General features: G+C 40.5%; 4 protein-coding genes across 8 annotated transcripts in view; 2 read left to right on the forward strand and 2 right to left on the reverse strand.

Moving 5' to 3' along the window:
• asf1ba (anti-silencing function 1Ba histone chaperone) overlaps positions 1 to 3343 on the reverse strand; it is a 7380-nt gene extending 4037 nt beyond the window's left edge. Inside the window, exons 1-2 of the mRNA XM_010788301.1 lie at positions 2951 to 3343; positions 1811 to 1926 (exon numbers count right to left, since the gene is read on the reverse strand). Of these exons, the coding sequence (XP_010786603.1) occupies positions 1811 to 1926; positions 2951 to 3059 (225 nt within the window). The 5' untranslated portion in view covers positions 3060 to 3343. The remainder of the gene's footprint in view (positions 1 to 1810; positions 1927 to 2950) is intronic.
• Positions 3344 to 4701: 1358 nt separating this feature from the next.
• Positions 4702 to 7749, forward strand: crb3a (crumbs homolog 3a). 5 transcript variants are annotated; one of them, XM_010788305.1, is made up of 6 exons: positions 4702 to 4765; positions 4861 to 4963; positions 5158 to 5239; positions 5560 to 5761; positions 7225 to 7271; positions 7365 to 7749. In XM_010788305.1, exons 4-6 carry the CDS (start codon positions 5620 to 5622, stop codon positions 7575 to 7577), a joined length of 402 nt encoding a protein of 133 aa, XP_010786607.1. In that variant the 5' UTR covers positions 4702 to 4765; positions 4861 to 4963; positions 5158 to 5239; positions 5560 to 5619; the 3' UTR covers positions 7578 to 7749. The 5 variants fall into 5 exon arrangements, with proteins under 5 accessions (XP_010786607.1, XP_010786608.1, XP_010786606.1 ...); XM_010788306.1 differs by lacking the exon at positions 4861 to 4963 and having other exon boundaries at positions 4725 to 4765; XM_010788304.1 differs by lacking the exon at positions 4702 to 4765 and having other exon boundaries at positions 4772 to 4963.
• A 1050-nt stretch (positions 7750 to 8799) lies between these two features.
• Positions 8800 to 11675, reverse strand: tubb4bl (tubulin, beta 4B class IVb-like). Its single transcript, XM_010788308.1, has 4 exons — positions 11503 to 11675; positions 10570 to 10678; positions 10284 to 10394; positions 8800 to 10165 (listed from the first exon to the last, which is right to left on the reverse strand). Exons 1-4 carry the CDS (start codon positions 11557 to 11559, stop codon positions 9108 to 9110), a joined length of 1335 nt encoding a protein of 444 aa, XP_010786610.1. The 5' UTR covers positions 11560 to 11675; the 3' UTR covers positions 8800 to 9107.
• Positions 11676 to 13847: 2172 nt separating this feature from the next.
• On the forward strand, positions 13848 to 17074 carry LOC104960315 (nuclear factor 7, brain). Its single transcript, XM_010788309.1, has 7 exons — positions 13848 to 14469; positions 14713 to 14808; positions 14894 to 15124; positions 15209 to 15231; positions 15314 to 15432; positions 15536 to 16668; positions 16890 to 17074. Exons 1-6 carry the CDS (start codon positions 14080 to 14082, stop codon positions 16072 to 16074), a joined length of 1398 nt encoding a protein of 465 aa, XP_010786611.1. The 5' UTR covers positions 13848 to 14079; the 3' UTR covers positions 16075 to 16668; positions 16890 to 17074.
• The last annotated feature ends 1025 nt before the right edge of the window (positions 17075 to 18099 follow it).

Consider the following 18099-nt stretch of genomic DNA (forward strand, 5'->3'; position numbering starts at 1 on the left):
CAATAAAGACCTCGTTAATAAGTATATCATTAGAGTGTAGATGCGACTCGGAAACTCAACGTAATCCCGTTTTTATCATTTGCGATATAAATACACTAAGAATACAATGTCTAGTAACTACCGTTATTATAAAAACTGGCGTTAAACGGCTGAACTGTGTACCTCATTTTGTACCCGCATCTTCGTACGGAGTTACCATCCACTTCTGTTAAAATTGTCCCACACCGTACCACCACGCTGCGAGTCCGGAGGAGTTGAATCCCGCCCCGTTCCAGCGGGCCCTTCATAAAGAAAATTTACAACTTCAATTTACGTACTTTAGACACGTACGCCACTCTCGTTTAATCCGGCTCGTTTAATACCCGTCAGTCAATCCACGAACCTGACATTCAGCACTCGCAGCGGCAAGTTCAGGTCGCTGGTCTGGCATCTAAACCTCACACCTGAAGTCGAACCTCTCCAGCCGGTCAAGGGAGACGGACTGGCACCACGCGAGCTTTCTCCGTGCGCCTGTCAGGGGGTGGGCGGGGGAAGGGGAGTGAGCGGTAACGAGGCCCGTACATCGTTATCGACGGGTGACGAGGATCATCGTCTGAGCGACCATATCGCTACCCGAATTACGTCCTCTTGTGTACCGTAACAGTGACACACACCGACACACGAGACCGTACACACTGTAATTTGTCCCAAAAGTAGAGCGTTAAGCAGAAGTGTGGCGTATATCTTTTGTCTTGATATTTGTCTAAAGAAAAAGAAAAGTGTAAATAGAACTTTCGCTTCACCTCCGTTTTCACTGACGGGTTTTCGTTATTTTGACCGATCCGATTGATCGGATTTGAGTCATTGTCTTACACCCGTTGTGCAAGAAGAGGTGTCGCCAGGGTTTTTTGTTAAGTTACATACTTTCGTCGCCGGCCAGCCGATACATGTCGCGCATTAAGTGGGCCTGTCTGTCAACGAATCCCCGGGCCACTTTTAACCCCCCAGTCCGCCCCTGGTTGGACTCTGTCTCACAGGCAGGTTGCAGTGTAACATCAGAGGAGACTGGGCCAATTGTACATTCTCAAACTGCACCACTTAGAACTAACTAAACAATGCAGAGATAATTTTTATATAATTGTATTCAATAACAGTAAGAAATTAAACAGTATGAAGTGATTTGTAAATAGGAATACAGATTTGACTTAATGTTTTCATAAATATATTTTTCTCCCAGCTTGTCATGGGACTTATTTTTACCCTCTCAAAGAACCGGAATCGAGAACCGAAAATAACTGGAATCGAAAAGCAGAACCGGAATCGTTAAAATCCAAACGATACCCAACCCTATGTGTGATGCAGTAAAATCTTACCGCTCACTTATGTTACCGGTGTCGTAAAAACCGTGGGAAAATGTAAAATACGATGGCAAAGAAGAAGATTCCAGTGGCCCCAATTTGTGTCCATTCTGGACAAGTGAAAAATGTATTCGGACAAGTAAATTGCCAAACTCACTTGTCCATGGACAAGTACTCTCTAAAAACTTTTTCTCACACTGGTAGTGTAGGGACTGCAGTATTGCCTCTGCGTTTTTCAAAATATGTAAAAGTGACTGTTTGCAATTTTGCTGATCTTTAAAAAGGCTCTATGAACAATTAGATGTGTCCAACATTTTAAATGGAAAAATGCAAGGAGAAAGAGGATGCAACTGATGATGTTGAACTGAGTAATATAACATGTTATTTAAAAACTGACTGTACCCAGTATATGCTAAATGGCTAAAGGAACACAAAGTGCTGTCACAGTTTCCTCTTTCCGTAGCCAAACACACCTGAAACACAAACATGTGTCTCCCAGCAGGCACTGGGCCGACCAAGACGGAGTCGAGGACTTGGTCATACTCTTCACTCTCTGCGGAGCCAACATAGATGATCTTCCATTCAAGGTCTGTCAAAACAAACAAATAAAACAAAATGAAGTTAGGTTCACTTTACCACTCAAAGTTACAGAAGAGTGTGAGAAATGATGTCACTAATCAAATAGATGATGAACAGGAAAGTTGCTGGCCATTATTAACTAACTGATCATATGCATCACTCATTTAGTAGAAATACTACTATATTTAAACAGTCAATATATAAATGATTTTCTGATTCTCACATTGTTAGGACACATATTTTGTGCTTTTGCTTTCATTGTTTATACCAGGAGCTTGAGTTCAGAGATGTGTCTATGTACAGTCACTTTTAAAAGAGACAAATAAAGTGTTAAAGTCAGTATTATCTCTGCAAACCTGTTTTTGATGTTATAAACTATAGCCACTTGAAAAATGACTAATAATCGTAATTATAAGAGAAAAAAACAAATGTAAATATAAAGTATAAAGGTGTACTGAATGGAACACTTAAAAACGTTGTTTACCTGTAGCTACTACTAACACCCAATTATTTGACTATGCTGTAAAGTAGAATAAAATATCTATTAGACAACTCTAAAATGCTTAACTACCCTTAATTAAAATCCCCAAAAGCTTATTAGTGACATTGACTTTAGTTATACTGTAACCTTTGCATAACACTTTTACAAGTAAATGAGGAGTAACAAAGGCTTTGACTAACATCACTGGAATGAGATGAATTCACTGTAAGGCGAGGCAATTTGAATTGTAGTAGTAATAAACAATAAACTCAGGTTTGTTCAAATAATTGACCTATGCTAGACAAACTGGAGATGTGTCAACCACAGGTTACGCATCAAGTCATGCTGTGTTATATTACTTCGCTACAACCTTATAACATTTGGTTACTTTTCAAAAATGTGACTCTCTGACTTAAGTTGGCTAATGTGGCTAACCTAGCTTTAGCCGTTAGCAATCTCTAGTACACAGATCAATACAGAACCAACGCAACGTTAGCAACATGCTCAAGCTTCAAATTGCCTCAAATAACAACTTTTGTGAAACGACACCTACCTTCAGGAAGGTCCTCCATACACTCAAAAGTTATTTCAAACTGAAAGGGGTTTCCAAAGGGACTAGGGTTATCTAGGACCGCCACATTTAACACCTGTACCTTCGCCATTATTGCTGGAGCGCTAAAACGGGCTAATAAAAACAAACGTCCAAAGCAGATTCCAGGCGAATGGTTTAAAAAGATGCAGTACAACAATGCACGCGGTCAACGGTATTATCTGCCAAACACCGACGGGTTTTAACAAACTAAAACCTTCTTGAAACGACGCAATGCACACTATTTGCTTATTATTGTGTATAAATGTGGACTGTTATTATATTTGAGGACAGATATTCTGTTCTCCCGCCGCTTTACTGTACTACCCAGGCTCTACCGCGCCTACGGCAAGCGGTAGGCGAAACAGGAGCCGACCCATAAAAGGAAAAGCAAAGTGCCTCAATCGGCCCCTAGTGGCACAGTGGCATTATTTCTTAACAGATAATAAACAGAACATTCATTATCTCCTGACTAGCCAAGTTAATTTAATCAAGTTGGAAGCTTTATTGAAACTTCAACTTTGAATTGATCATCTTTAAGGTCATATATGTTGCAGATGTTTTGCTACTGTTTTGGTTTCCAAATGTTAAACATTAAGCCCACTGCTGTACCTTGGACTGAGAGGTGCAGGGAAATAAAAATGTGGTTTCTCACCTCACACATATCTATCAATGCAATCAAGTAAAAACAATGCCACAATACATCTTTGGAAACTTTAATTGAAACAGTTCTCTTCTGAACACAAATTGATGTGTCACAGCTTCACAAAGCTAGCATTTGTTTCAATATGGGCTTACATCATGCATGATCGGGCATGTCAATGTACTAGTGATGGTTCCACACACCACATGCCTGCAGTAATTGTATGCGGGACAACAGACTGATGCAGGCTTTCTCTAGTAAAAGGCTGGTTCCAAAAATAAACAAGCCTTTGTAAAAAGAAATGAAAAAAACAGTTTGTTCATATCTTTCCTACATTCAAAACAATTGCTGATGGGAGTTTAATGCCTTATTTTCAATTAATTAGTCTTTCCATAATTTAAATGTAATGCACATTCATGAAATTAGACGGCCACAAGCTATTGTGTGAAAGTAAATAAAAACTCAAAAATAATAATGCATGCCTTATTCAGCAAGCTAAATGTTCAGCTCCATATCACCACCACCCATCAACAACACATTACTTAAGCATTAATATACTGTGGTTAGACAATAACTCTCACTATTAAGGTTATGTTATAAAGTAACTTTGTCTGCCTGACACAGCCCATTGTGATTACCAAATAGTATAGGTAGTTTAAATAAAACCCCAGTATAAGACATTTAATAATAATGGTTTGGCATCTTCTTGCACTAAAAACTGCAGTGAGTCATTTTCAATAGCAGTTCTCTGCTTTTCTAGAACGCTTCGCTGCTCTCACTGTTCAAATTCAAAACTATGACCACTGCAGATTAGGCTTGAAGCAGCCTACATTTCCCCTGCCCCTCTGAATATGAGAAGGGGGAGGTTAGGTGAGGATTAGAGTCCACTGGACCAGCTGGCCGCAGAATTCATCCTTAAAATATTTCAGGAATGTTGATATCCTTCCTCATGTTGGGTAACCTGATCAAACCTGAGGGAGGCGCTGTTTCATTCCACCACCCTCAGCCAGGTTGCTAGGTAAGCTGTGCAGGGGAGTACAGTAAAACACTATCTACTCAAGCAGGGTGGAGCAAGTGAGAGCGACCTGGCATCGTACTATTCAAAAAAAGCTTCAGTTTAAATCCAGAATCAGGAGGTAAATTGGCATTATTTGACACACCTGTGATCAAAGTGATCTTTTTGATAGTAGGCCAATGTGTGTTTCAAGGAATTTTGTTTTCATGGCAACAGGAGTGATCGGGTCTGCTGTGCTTCAGTAAACTACGCTTTTCTTTGACTCTGTACAAAGGAGTATCTGTTGTTCACTCTGCTGCAGGTGGATAACTGCGCTCAGGTAATGTAATACGAAACTTAACCATGTGACCAATGGCGATCTGAAGAGTAGACAAAAAAACTGCTTTACATAAAACACCACCGGTAGAGCAGACAGTCGAGGATGTAGTCCAGTCTTTGGTCTTTTCAAGCTTTTTTTGGAAGCACGGTGTTTTTCTCGATATTTCACCTGTTGGAATAAACAATTTGTTGCAGTTTATGACAAGGTGGGGCGGAAGCGAGGAATACACCTGCTCGATGTTTCCCGTTTTGATTCGATTACCTGAATGGATCAATGGTATGTGTCTAGAGCTTTTGCTAAATTAATTTGACAACATATTTTCTTTGTTATTAGTTGCACATACCATACTAATGCTGCCAATGAGAAGGGGTTAAACATTTAGACTGTATTAAGTTAAAATGCTATTTATAGCTTACTCTTTCCCTGTGGTCTGGGCAGGTTTAATGGTGATTCAACATCAGACTGAAGGTGACTCAGTAGTTGTATGGTGTTTATGAGTCAACAGTTAGATTGAAGGATACAAGTGTCAAAGTGAACTAAGAAATAGAATAAAAGGAACAAATATCGTTACTCCACTGACAATTATGTGCCTTCAGCTGTTCCAGATGCGATAAATCCACACAGTGAATGTTGGAACTAATGATGGACCCAAGCTGATGTCCCAGAGTCCCATGTCTGCCCTCACTTTGCCCTGCTGGTCACGGGTAGAGATGGCGGCGTGTCCGGATGTGCTGGCCAGGCCTGGAGTTGTGGTCAGGAGTGTTATACTGTTGCTCCTGAGCAGTAATCCTGTCAGGGGTGAGTCAGTGACCATCCCTTCACCCTCAAAACTCCCACACAAACGAGCATCTTACCACACCTTAACACATGCACTCACACTCACCATTATAGCCTGCCATGATAAATAAAAACAAACGATAGCCTACATTCCAGAACAAAGTTAAAACATGCACAGTTTTGTCAGAGTATTATAAGTAATGCATTAAAAAAAACACTGCCATATTTGAATGAGCTTAACATATGTGGTTTTATCTTATCAATAATTACGCATGCAAAATAATTAAATTTCACAATGTGTTCGGCTCCCCGCTGTAACCCCTGTTGCTTGTAATCAAGTTAGCCTAGTTGTGACCTTGCAAAGTTTACTATTTGCCCTAGTGAATGATTGACTCGAAAAACTTCAAAGGAGGCTTTACGTTTCCAAACCAAATGTTCTTGAATGAAAATGATGTTAAATAGTTTTTCCCTAAACAAACAAACAAACAAACAAACAAACAAACGAAAGAGCCATTTGTGTGTATTTTACTCGTATTGCAAACTAGTATTTGGCTTGACTGAGCTGACTGCAAAACCACAGTACACTCGGCATTCCTGAGCTCCTCCTCCTCATTCACTCTACTTAGTAACTTTGTAGTTTCGAGATGTCACTGACTAATCACATGGCTGGTCATGGAGAAAATGGCTGGGAACAGCAATAGGCTGTCTGGATATCATATGCTGCACTGTGGGCATGAAACTACTTCTACTGTGCTGTTGGTTCCATTTTTTTCGAACCCTGCATTAAAAATAAATGAAATTCATGTGACTAGATAACAGTTCAAAAGTAGGTCAATATCTGCCTCCTGTTAGTAAGTTTGAACATGAGTTTTAAAAAAAAAAGAAGGTTAGTCACACCTCACTTAAATCCATTTTGCACTTTATATCAACTACTTTTAAAGGATCCCTCTATACACCACCCTTTCTTCATGAATTGATAGTTTTTTCAGTGAATGCGTTTACACACTAAACTGTTTAAGCATGTTTTACATCTTGTATTAGATCTAAAAAATAAAAACAACAATTTGCAGTTTTACAGGCAGCTAATTCCTATCCTGGAGCCGGTTGCCTGAAAATTGTCTCGGCCAAAAAGTACATATCCCGAAAAAATTGAATTAATTATTTTAAGTCCACTAGACTAGATTACTAGGTGAAACCAGGTTACGGCTGAAGTTTAAAACATCTCCATACATATGCAGTAACCTTACTCAATAACAACAGTTAACATGCTTGTGCATTTAAACAACTGTTGAAATGCATCGTAGATTATTGTGGGGGGGGGGATTGTTTTAGTTAATAGGTTACCAGTTATCCAGCAGTGAGAAAGCCCATCTTCAGTTGTATGTACAATACACAGGGAAGCATGTAGAACTTTTTGAAAGGTTTTGAAAAGAAAGGCTTAACATTTGACTGCAGTGTTTCTGACATTTCTTTTCTTTTCACAGGGAATTATACTATACTTGCAAGCGAGACCCGTTCTAATGCCACCGATGTAAGTTAATAGAAATTATCTTGACCACTAAATGACTTTAACAAGAGTAACCAGTGTCACCAGATTTTCAAATGTTCTGTATTTTTCTATTAGAATGGACCCAACATTGCAGCCATCGTGGCCCCTACAGTCACACTGGGTGTTCTGGCCATAGTCTTGGCCATTCTTGGCTGGCTCCTCTGCGTGGTGAAAAAGAGGAGGCAGACTGAAGGGACGTATAGACCCAGTGCTGAGGAACAGTCTGGTGCACATGGTGTGGCAGCACCAGATGCTCTAAAGTTACCAAAGGAGGAAAGACTCATTTGAGATCTTAAGCTTTGTGTTTTTACAAAATCCTTCAAGGATGACATTTTTTTGTGGTGTCTACCTTCAGCTGATCAATCAAAGAAACACCTTCCCAGGATAATTACATTACATTGCATTTAGCTGACGCTTTATCCAAAGCGACTTACAATAAGTGCGTTCGACCAACAAGGTTTAAACTTGAAGAAAACAGAATCATATAAGTACATCAGGTTTCATAGAGCTAAAACATTTCAAGTGCTACTCAACTGGCTTTAGATAAGCCAGTCCTTTATTAGTATATAAGTGCTTTGTTAGTAATTCTATCGCTCGAAGTGGAGTCGAAAGAGATGAGTTTTCAGTCCGCGCCGGAAGATGTGCAAGCTATCTGCTGTCCTGATTTCAATGTGGAGCTCATTCCACCATTTTGGAGCCAGGATAGCATAAAGAGAGGACATTATTGCCAGGTTTGAGGCCTATTCACATGATGCATTTACTCACTGCTTTCATTTCAATGGGCATTGAATGGTTCCTGTGTGGGCCTATGAAGAAATGCACCTGGATGTACAGTATGGATCTCAAAGATTTAAAGAACAATTTAACATTTCAAGGAGGTTTTTGAACATTTATTTTGCACAAATTAAGACTTTCAATATTTTATATTTATTATCTCCACTAATCTTTTAGTTTAGAGATGTTTTTTCTTGTTAAGGTTGCAATTTACTATGTAGCTTTTTTTGATTTGATACAGGGAAAAGCAATATCTTTTTAGTCCTGATGAGTCCATTGCATTTTAAATCAAGACAAATCATTTTCAGACTAATAATAATAACAATGCAACATCTTATTACAGTTTAAAAACATATATTATATTTTATATAGACAGCTGTACAATAAAAAGTTATGCTGAGAAATGATATTAAGCTAAATCAAGAAATTGTTTACACTACGTATTATAAGTATTCCCTCTGTAGTTAAATTAAATTGGATCAACCATGCATTTCATAATGCGTCATGATTAATCAGATGTTTTAAAATGTAACATGTTTATTTATGCCTTTTGTCAAATAAACGTTTATAAAGAATTACATATACTGTTCTGTAGTTAAATAGAACAATAATTTGAAAATCATGGCATGTTGTGACTTACATTTACTTTCCTTGTCGGGGGGTTGCAGAACATACACTGAAGTGCTGTAAATTCTCGATTTATGCCAGATTAAGTGAACCAATAAAATACTCAGAGGCAGTAAAAGGCTTTTATTAACATTTTACTTACCCTCCAAACTCAAGGATTCACAGTTAAAATCACTTGGTTTTTAATTCTGCAAGGCAATGACAGGACAAATGTAAGGATGACAGTAATTCAGTGCAAAAACAACATACAAAAACATTTAAAGCATTACATGTACTAGTATTGGTACACATCAATGTATAATACTAGAGCGATGGATTAGATGATGTTTTCAAAGTGTGAATGTAAATTCCTGATGGGAAGGGTTGTAAGGAACAGTTGAGGAAAAATTATGTTTAGAGGTCTGAATGGCGGATTTTTTAGGCGACTTCCTCATCTCCGTCTTCCTCAAACTCGCCCTCCTCAGCGGTGGCGTCCTGGTACTGCTGGTACTCGGACACCAGGTCGTTCATGTTGCTTTCTGCCTCTGTGAACTCCATCTCATCCATGCCCTCCCCGGTGTACCAGTGGAGGAAGGCCTTACGACGGAACATGGCAGTGAACTGCTCAGAGATGCGCTTGAAGAGCTCCTGAATGGCGGTGCTGTTGCCGATAAACGTGGCAGCCATTTTGAGGCCACGGGGCGGGATGTCACAGACGGCGGTCTTCACATTGTTGGGGATCCATTCAACGAAATAGCTGCTGTTCTTGTTCTGCACGTTCAACATCTGCTCGTCCACTTCCTTCATGGACATGCGTCCCCGGAACACGGCAGCCACGGTGAGGTAGCGTCCGTGGCGTGGGTCACAGGCAGCCATCATGTTCTTGGCATCGAACATCTGCTGTGTGAGCTCGGGCACGGACAGGGCGCGGTACTGCTGGCTGCCCCTGCTGGTGAGGGGGGCGAAGCCTGGCATGAAGAAGTGCAGACGGGGGAAGGGCACCATGTTGACGGCTAGTTTACGGAGGTCGGCATTGAGCTGGCCGGGGAAACGCAGGCATGTGGTCACCCCGCTCATAGTGGCAGACACCAAATGGTTGAGATCTCCATAGGTGGGGGTGGTGAGTTTGAGTGTACGGAAACAGATATCATAAAGAGCTTCATTGTCAATGCAGTAGGTCTCATCTGTGTTCTCGACCAGCTGGTGGACGGAGAGAGTGGCGTTGTAGGGCTCCACCACGGTGTCGGACACCTTGGGAGAAGGCACCACGCTGAAGGTGTTCATGATGCGGTCGGGGTACTCCTCGCGGATCTTGCTGATGAGCAAAGTGCCCATGCCAGAGCCAGTACCGCCACCCAGGGAGTGAGTGAGCTGGAAGCCCTGGAGGCAATCACAGCTCTCCGCCTCTTTCCTCACGACATCCAGGACGGAGTCCACCAGCTCGGCTCCCTCAGTGTAGTGGCCCTTGGCCCAGTTGTTTCCAGCTCCACTCTGACCTGTAGTGAATACAGTTCATTATTGGAGGAAACACATGTAAGCTATTTCTTATGGAAGAAAAAATCTTCGTTTTAATACCAGCTCAGTGTATATTCACTTATTCTTCACACAGCTTACCAAAGACGAAGTTATCGGGTCTGAAGATCTGCCCGAAGGGACCCGACCTGACTGAGTCCATTGTGCCAGGCTCCAGATCCACCAGGACGGCTCGTGGAACATATTTTCCACCTGAAATCAGGTTGACAACGTCACTCCTCAATCTAACAAGCTTGTTAAGCATGCTGTGTTTAATGTAAAACTCAGACGTGTATGCAAATCATTTTGCATCTGGGGCTGGGTAGGTAAAGGAAGAAAATAGATTGTTGAATATGCTATTTGTGTTAAAGCTGAATATGTAACTTACCTGTGGCCTCATTGTAATAGACACTGATTCTGTCTAGCTGTAGATCGCTGTCTCCATGGTAGGCACCGGTGGGATCAATGCCATGCTCATCGCTGATCACCTCCCAGAACTAAGGAAAAAAGAGACGTAGGAGGAAAGGAGAGAGAGAATGATGTTAATATAGGCCAAGGGAAAAATAATAATGTACAAACTGAATATAGCTAAAAGCTGAGTTCACTGAAATAGCACATACTGTAGCTACTTTATACAAAGCTATTTTTAAACATGCAAAGCTAAAATATCTGTTTAATTATCAGATTAAATGCAGGTCAAAAGAGCAGTCCATTAGTCTGAGATGCAGACTGTCTCAGGAGTAATCAGCAGATGGCAATAATCTGATAAGTAACAGTGTCTTCAATTATCTACAACCACACACACTCCAAACTACTAAACATAAAATAATTTAATGTTAAAACAACAAAATAACAGCACGGATTGCTGTAAAATAGACATTTTGTGGCTGGGATTGGCACCAAAAGAATTATAGGTAAATAGGTCATAAGGGGGGGTTGGGGGGGGGAGGCTGCTATGACGAGTGCACACTTTACATCTATCGTAAATCCTTAATGTAATTTATTTCAGAATTACACAAAAAAAGTAGAAAAGTAAAATATAAAGTTTGCATTTAATTATAAACATTCACTTTTTTCTTTTCTTTGGCATAATTAAACGGTTGCACGAATCTTAAACCACCTTTAAACCCTGCAGAGAATATCAATGATCTAATCGTCTAACATTTACATTTTGTATTCATTGCACAACGAGTCAATCTAGGACACTGCATTTGATTTATTCTCGGAAATTCTCAGAGGATGGATTAGACGTCTCTGTCCTCTCGCTGCACCAGTCTCATCAGATTGACGAAACAAACACAGAAAGTAAATCAAAAGATACCTTGGCACCGATCTGGTTTCCGCACTGACCGGCTTGCAAGTGCACAATTTCGCGCATTTTGGACAAATACGAGGGTGGCCGAGTAGTAGATGGGAAATCTGAGCAGCAGAAATTCACAGGATGATGATGACTGCTGCTCTCGGTCGTCCGGGATTTGCTCGCAGCACCGCCTCTCTAAAGTCTACTGGGCTGAATCGGTGGCGCAACCTGACGTAATCGCCATGGTAACCAAAGAACGGAGAAGAGAGGGAGGGACCAAGAACCGTGGAAATGGCGGATAGGGCGCGAGGAGCTACATCAGCCATCGATAAGATTCTCATTATTCTCCAAAAATGACTTCACTCACACCCCCTCCCCACACACACACACACACACACACACACACACACACACACACACACACACACACACACACACACACACACACACACACACATGCACACAAAACAAACACACTGTGCGCCGTAAGGGGGTGGAAAGTTAGGACGATTCTAAGGGCCCGTGACTGACAGGGGCCCAAACTATTTTAGAACATTAAGAAACAAATGTTTAAGTAACTAATGTGATATCTTTTCATGGGGCCCAAAATCCCTGGCGGCGCCCCACACACAAGCACGGCCTATTGTAGCGAGGTCTTCAAGGTCTCCCATTTGCATTTTTAACAGTGTAGCCGATTGTAAGGCTCCATGATGTCATTACTTTGAAGCATGAAATCAATCAGCCTTGGCTCGAAAGGACAAAGATAGTAACATTTGTACTGGAGTTTGAGAACATCTTCTGAAGTATCAACTTTTGTATTATCCCACGTTCTTAGATGTTGTTTCTAAGTTAACTGACCAATTTGCTGCCCATAGGCAAGATTTTAGCTGGATTTTAGCTCCCCCCCTACGTTTTTTGGGAGTTTGATTTATTTTTAAATTAACACAAATATAATATTAAAACCTATAATTGCACATAAAAAACATTATTTCAAAAAAATAACTTTCACATAAACCTCTGGTTTGTACTGTAATTTACATTAATGACAGCAGAGGGAGCTGTCCTAATCAAGTGAAGAGAGGGCTGTAATCTACTTCCACATTAAAAATGTGTTTTCAATTTTGTGGTGCCTGTGTTTTTATAACTGGACACAAAAATGACTTAACTAAAATAATAGATTTTACAGAAACCACTGGTTTTTTACCATTCATTCCAACTGTCTACTAAAGGCCTCAATCTCACACCTCAACACCTTACCTTAGCCTGACTCTCCTTGCCTTTCTGACCTGGGGGCTGCTGGGCTGGGGCAGTTCAATTTACCTGATTTGGGGAGGGGGTGCACCATAGTTTATGGTCGCTGTACGCAATATAGGCGTAGTTCTTTTAAGATAAGATAATAAGATGTACTTTGTTGATCCAAAATCGGGAAATTGTTTTGTTATGAAATTTAAATAAAACATTTTCTAACATTTTAAAATGTTTAAATGTTTTCTTTCCCCCAATTTTCGGCGCCCTCCATGGTTGATGCGCCCCTAGCATTCACCTATACTGCCAATGCCAAGGGCCGGCCCTGGCCAACACTGAATATGAACACTGAATTGTAAACCTTTGGACTAAAAGACAAATGCTATACTGCACGTTGTTTTTTTTCATACAGAATCAAGGACAACTCTAGAATTAAACATAGACCCCCAATTGCAATCCCACTTTACAACTTACCTTAGAAAAAGTAGGCTTTCAGAAGACATGTTCACTGTTTTGATCAGTCTATTTTTAGCTATTTCAAATTCTGCCTGTTTTGGATTGCATTCTTTGCAGTCTTTCAGAAAATAAAAAAGGATTACAATCCTCTGATCCTAAACAGTGAGCACCTGCAGCAAATATTCTGTTATTATTTCAAGACCAATACCAATGATGTAACACACATGCTTAAGACGCATACAATGTACTATCAATGCCATAATTGAGTACCTATTACAGTATATTAACAAGAAGCAAGTGTTTTGTTTTTAGTTCATTAAAATCCTGTTTCTTTCGGGGCTGGTGTAGCCAGTCTGGGTCTTAAAGATAGAAACCACACTGTGTGTGAACGCATTTAGGAAACAATGCTCGTCATTAAGTTCACTGGTGTATAGGAAATGACTTTGTTTTGACCTTGCCATCCCATTTTCAAATGGTGAATTACCCAATGAATTATTTACTAGACTAAAAACATTTGTGCCACATTGCTGTTAATTTCCTGAATCATGACATTTCAAACATGCAACCCGTTTTAAGCTCACCCACAATGGCCAATAGGGTTTCATTTCCTGTTTCCCAGCTTGGCTACATACTGGGTTGTTTCTCAGTGCTGCATGATTTGAGTTACTCCCACAAAAGTCATGCACAGGAAAACCAAGAGCCTTTGCTACTTCATGTCAAGAACAATAGATAGGCTGTCAGTGTGCTCTGAGGCTAGAGAGACAAGTTTAACGAGGCACGCTAAATTATTATGCTACTGCCAGAGGAACCATTATAAGTACATGAGGACTCAAACCGGAGGATTTGTGCTGTTTTGAACTGTGGATTAACTGCATTGTACGTGACAAGCTACTGATCATGTCTCTCCCAGAGGAGGATCTCACATGTCCAATCTGCTGTGACATCTTTACAGACCCTGTGTTGCTGCCATGTAGCCACAGCTTCTGCAGGAGCTGTGTGAAGCGCTGTTGGGAAAGAGGCGTACGTGACTGTCCAGTATGCAGGAAAAGAGCCTCTAAGGCCAGCCCTCACACCAATTTGGCTCTAAGAAACGTCTGTGAAGCCCTTTTGCAGGCCAGGAAGAATTCAATGTTGGTGGAAGAAACTTTGAATTGTATTCTGCACGGGGAGAAGTTAAAACTTTTCTGTCTGGTTGACAAACAACCCATCTGTGTGGTGTGTCAGTCTTCCAAACTGCACAAGGGTCACGACTGCTCGCCTATAGAAGAGGCAGTGCTGGACTGCAAGGTAAGGGGGAAAAAATCAATGTGTTTCCAGACTTCATCGTAAAAGCAACCTTTTAAACGGACTCTGCTGTTTTTGTACACCTGATGTATTCAAGGTAACACCCAAGGGTAGAATGCTGCCCAGCAAGTCTGTCCTGATTGTGAAAAAACTCCAGGGCCAAGATATTCAAAGCACTCATAATTCTGATACATCGTTATATAAAATTAAATGATCTCTGCTGACTCTCACCTGCTTGTCTTTCAGGATGAACTTGCTTTATCACTCAAGAACTTACAAGATAAAATGGACAGCCTCCAAAGGATTCAGATGACCTCTGCAGACATGTTCAAGTTTATCAAGGTAAATGTGATGAGATGTCAGATGTGTGGTTTTGAATGAAAAATAATCTGGTCAAATAAACCAGAATTTTCCTAATCTTCCTCAGAATCAAGCACAAGAAACCCAGACATTGACCGAGAGCCAGTTCAAGCAACTGCATCAAATCCTCTACGAGGAAGAGTCAGCCAGAATAGCTGCTGTTAAAAAAGAAGAAGAAGAAAAGATTGCAGGATTGAAGGATAAGATTAAAGAACTGTCAGCAGAAGTGCTATCGCTCGCAGAGACCATCTCAATCATACAGGAGCAGCTGGAAGAAGAAGATATGATCTTGTTGAAGGTCTGTACAGTCAGGTATAAATCAACCTTTTAATATTGTTCCCCAAAACCTCCCACCTTGACTGTGATTCTTTCTGTTTTCCAGAATTTCAAGGCCACCCAGGACAGGTAGGTCAGCACAGTTATGGGTTTACACTCTTTGAGTTGACAATGCCATATTCTCAGTCCAAAATATGTGTTTCTATCACAGAGAAAGAAGCATCCCTCTTGGTTCAGACAACTTTTCGGGGTTACTAATTGATGTGACAAAGCATCTCTGCAACCTCAAATATAAAGTATGGGAGAAAATGCTGGACAAAATTGACCATAGTGAGTATATCATAGCTATAAGGCTTCAAGGCCTAGAGAGTAAAATTGTACAACCCAGACCGTGTTTCCTCATCAATCTTTCTGCTAATATCCTGTCTTTTAGCCCCTGTTATTTTGGACCCAAACACAGCACACCCCTGCCTCATCCTGTCAGATGACCTCACTTCCCTCCACTACTCAAAGCAGCACACCGGTTGCCCTGACAACCCAGAGCGCTTCCACATGAGCGCAGAAGTGGTTGGCATGGACGCACTGGGCTCAGGAAGCCACCACTGGATCGTGGAAACGGGAAGTAATCAGGACTGGCTCCTGGGCGTGGCCTCTTTGTCTGTACCTAGAAACTCTGAGGTCTGCGCTCGGCCTGAAAACGGCTTCTGGACTTTGTGTTTACGGGACGGAGAGTTCAGGGCAATGACCTCCCCCCCGACCCCTCTGACACTTACAAGAGTGCCAAAACAGGTCAAAATGCAACTGGATTACAACAAAGGGACAATGTCTTTCTTTGACCCTGCTGATGATACACTCATGTATGCATTCACACACACGTTCACAGAAACCTTGCTTCCATATTTCTATACACAAAACAGTCATCCATTGAGAATAATGCCAGAAAAAGTACTCATCACAATGTTGCGCCAATAAGCGGATGAAGGGCAGGGATATTTGTATTTAGGGATTTACTGGCTGAAATGTTAATGTTCTTTAGAAACATGTTCTGTTTTATTTGTTGTAATTATAATTAGGTTACATTCAAACAGCAACCAATATATCATAGCTTTAACAAAAAAAAGTAAATAATATTAGTGGCTGTCGTCACTCATTTATATAGGCCTGAAACTTGACAACTTTCACTCTAGATTTTGCAACTTTGGGAGTGGATGCTATAGCAACTGCCATTGGAAAAGTTGTCAAAATTGGCTTAGGTTATTCTCTGGTAGGTCAAGCAGCCAATATGGCTCTTCCAATCACAATTTAAATGCTGGATAAATGAAAGCTCGAACCTTTAAAACAAGCTGGTTTGGTCCTGCCTCTAAACGAGGTGCAGCACCACCAGCAATTTCTGGCAGAGAGTGTGAGCATGTGAGGTCCGAGGATCAGGGATGCTAGTACTGACGTGTGTACACATGTCTCAACGACTTACAAAGTTAGGCTTTCAAAAGAGAAAAGAAAGGAGAGAAAGACAAGAGAGAGGGACTAAAGGGCGACAGTGTGTCACCCAGTTTTTCAAAAGAAAAGGTGGGTGTGGTCCATGAGTGGTGGAAATGTGTCTGTTAGCTAAGTGTAGTCCATTGTAAATAATAATTGTTATGTTTTTTTTTTACTAAGCTGATATTAAGTACTGTTAATATCTATACAGGTTTTTAATTTCACTCCTCTTTTAGCTGACATTTAATAAATGCAGGTACATTTTTGGCAGCTATTCATACTAAATCAGTTGTCCCTCCCCCTGGTGCCAGGACCAACAGATCCATCTCTAGGCTCAGCAGCCCTGTCCCCCCATAATGCTGAACCTGAACCAGCTTTTCTCCCAACTGAAGGAGGTGAGCAGTATTGTGTTGAATGCCATGCCACTTAACATATCTGAAGGGAGACTGGAATACAAAATATATATATATATCAAAACAAAAAGCTAACATCTAATTTCAATTATACATTTCAAACACAGTATTTTTCCACATATTTAAGTTATATTTATTTGGATTTATGCATTCATGTTGAGAATGTTCCATTCAAAAATGTTATTATTAAAAAGGCATTTATACCATAAAAGATGACTATTGAGATCTATTGTCAGGAATGTTAGTCTTATATCAAATAGTGAATTCTACTGCAGCAGAATGTTGCACGTCTGCACAGTGTTATATTTTCACAGCTTAGTGTCAGTAAATATTGTGCGGTTAGTATTGGAATACAAGATAGATGCAAGCCTGTGCAGGTAGAGTTATTTAAAGCATAAATGAGTCGGTTGGGTTCTGGAGGTGTGGTTACAGCAATTGTGCTTGGTTGGCGTGGCCTGTGCCTGGTGGTGGGGCCCAATGTGATATATTTTCATGTGGCCGAAAATCCCTGGCGCGTATGGCCAGAGGGCAGGACCTATAAACACATTTACTACCCAATAGCATTGTGAGGCTGAACAAAAGGACCTTTTGACTATGTAAATGTGGTCTTTTAAAAAAACAAAACATTTACTGACTTTTTTAGGATAGCTTAAAGTAATGTTGTAAAATCACAACCGGGTGCCTTATAGGGTTAAGGGCTATCGTTTATTGTTATTTACTTTAAGGTGTTTATTCTTAACCAATCATTTAATTAAAAAACTCTCATTTAAATGATGTGTGTCTCTGTATTCCTGATGATACACTGAGAGAATGAGCTCATAGGGCTGCTGATCACCATAAGCTAAACAGTCTGTATATTGCATTACATTTGCATAATGTAAGCTTCGTTGATACTTTGCCTGCGGGAATACGAAAAAAATAGTTAGATATATTGAATATTACTTTATCTATTCCACCACTTAATCCCAAATAATGTAGAGGTGTGTTGTAGGTGCCTTAAATAACCCTTTCTTTTCTAGTGAGATGTATTTTTATGTTCATATAGTGATTTCAATGCCACCCCAAAATGCTCACTGGTTCCATCCTGGCCACCCCACTGAAAATGTCC

This window comes from Notothenia coriiceps, unplaced genomic scaffold (genome assembly GCF_000735185.1).
Source record: "Notothenia coriiceps isolate Sejong01 unplaced genomic scaffold, NC01 NC01_scaffold00031847, whole genome shotgun sequence".
NCBI classification, from domain to species: Eukaryota; Metazoa; Chordata; class Actinopteri; order Perciformes; family Nototheniidae; genus Notothenia; species Notothenia coriiceps.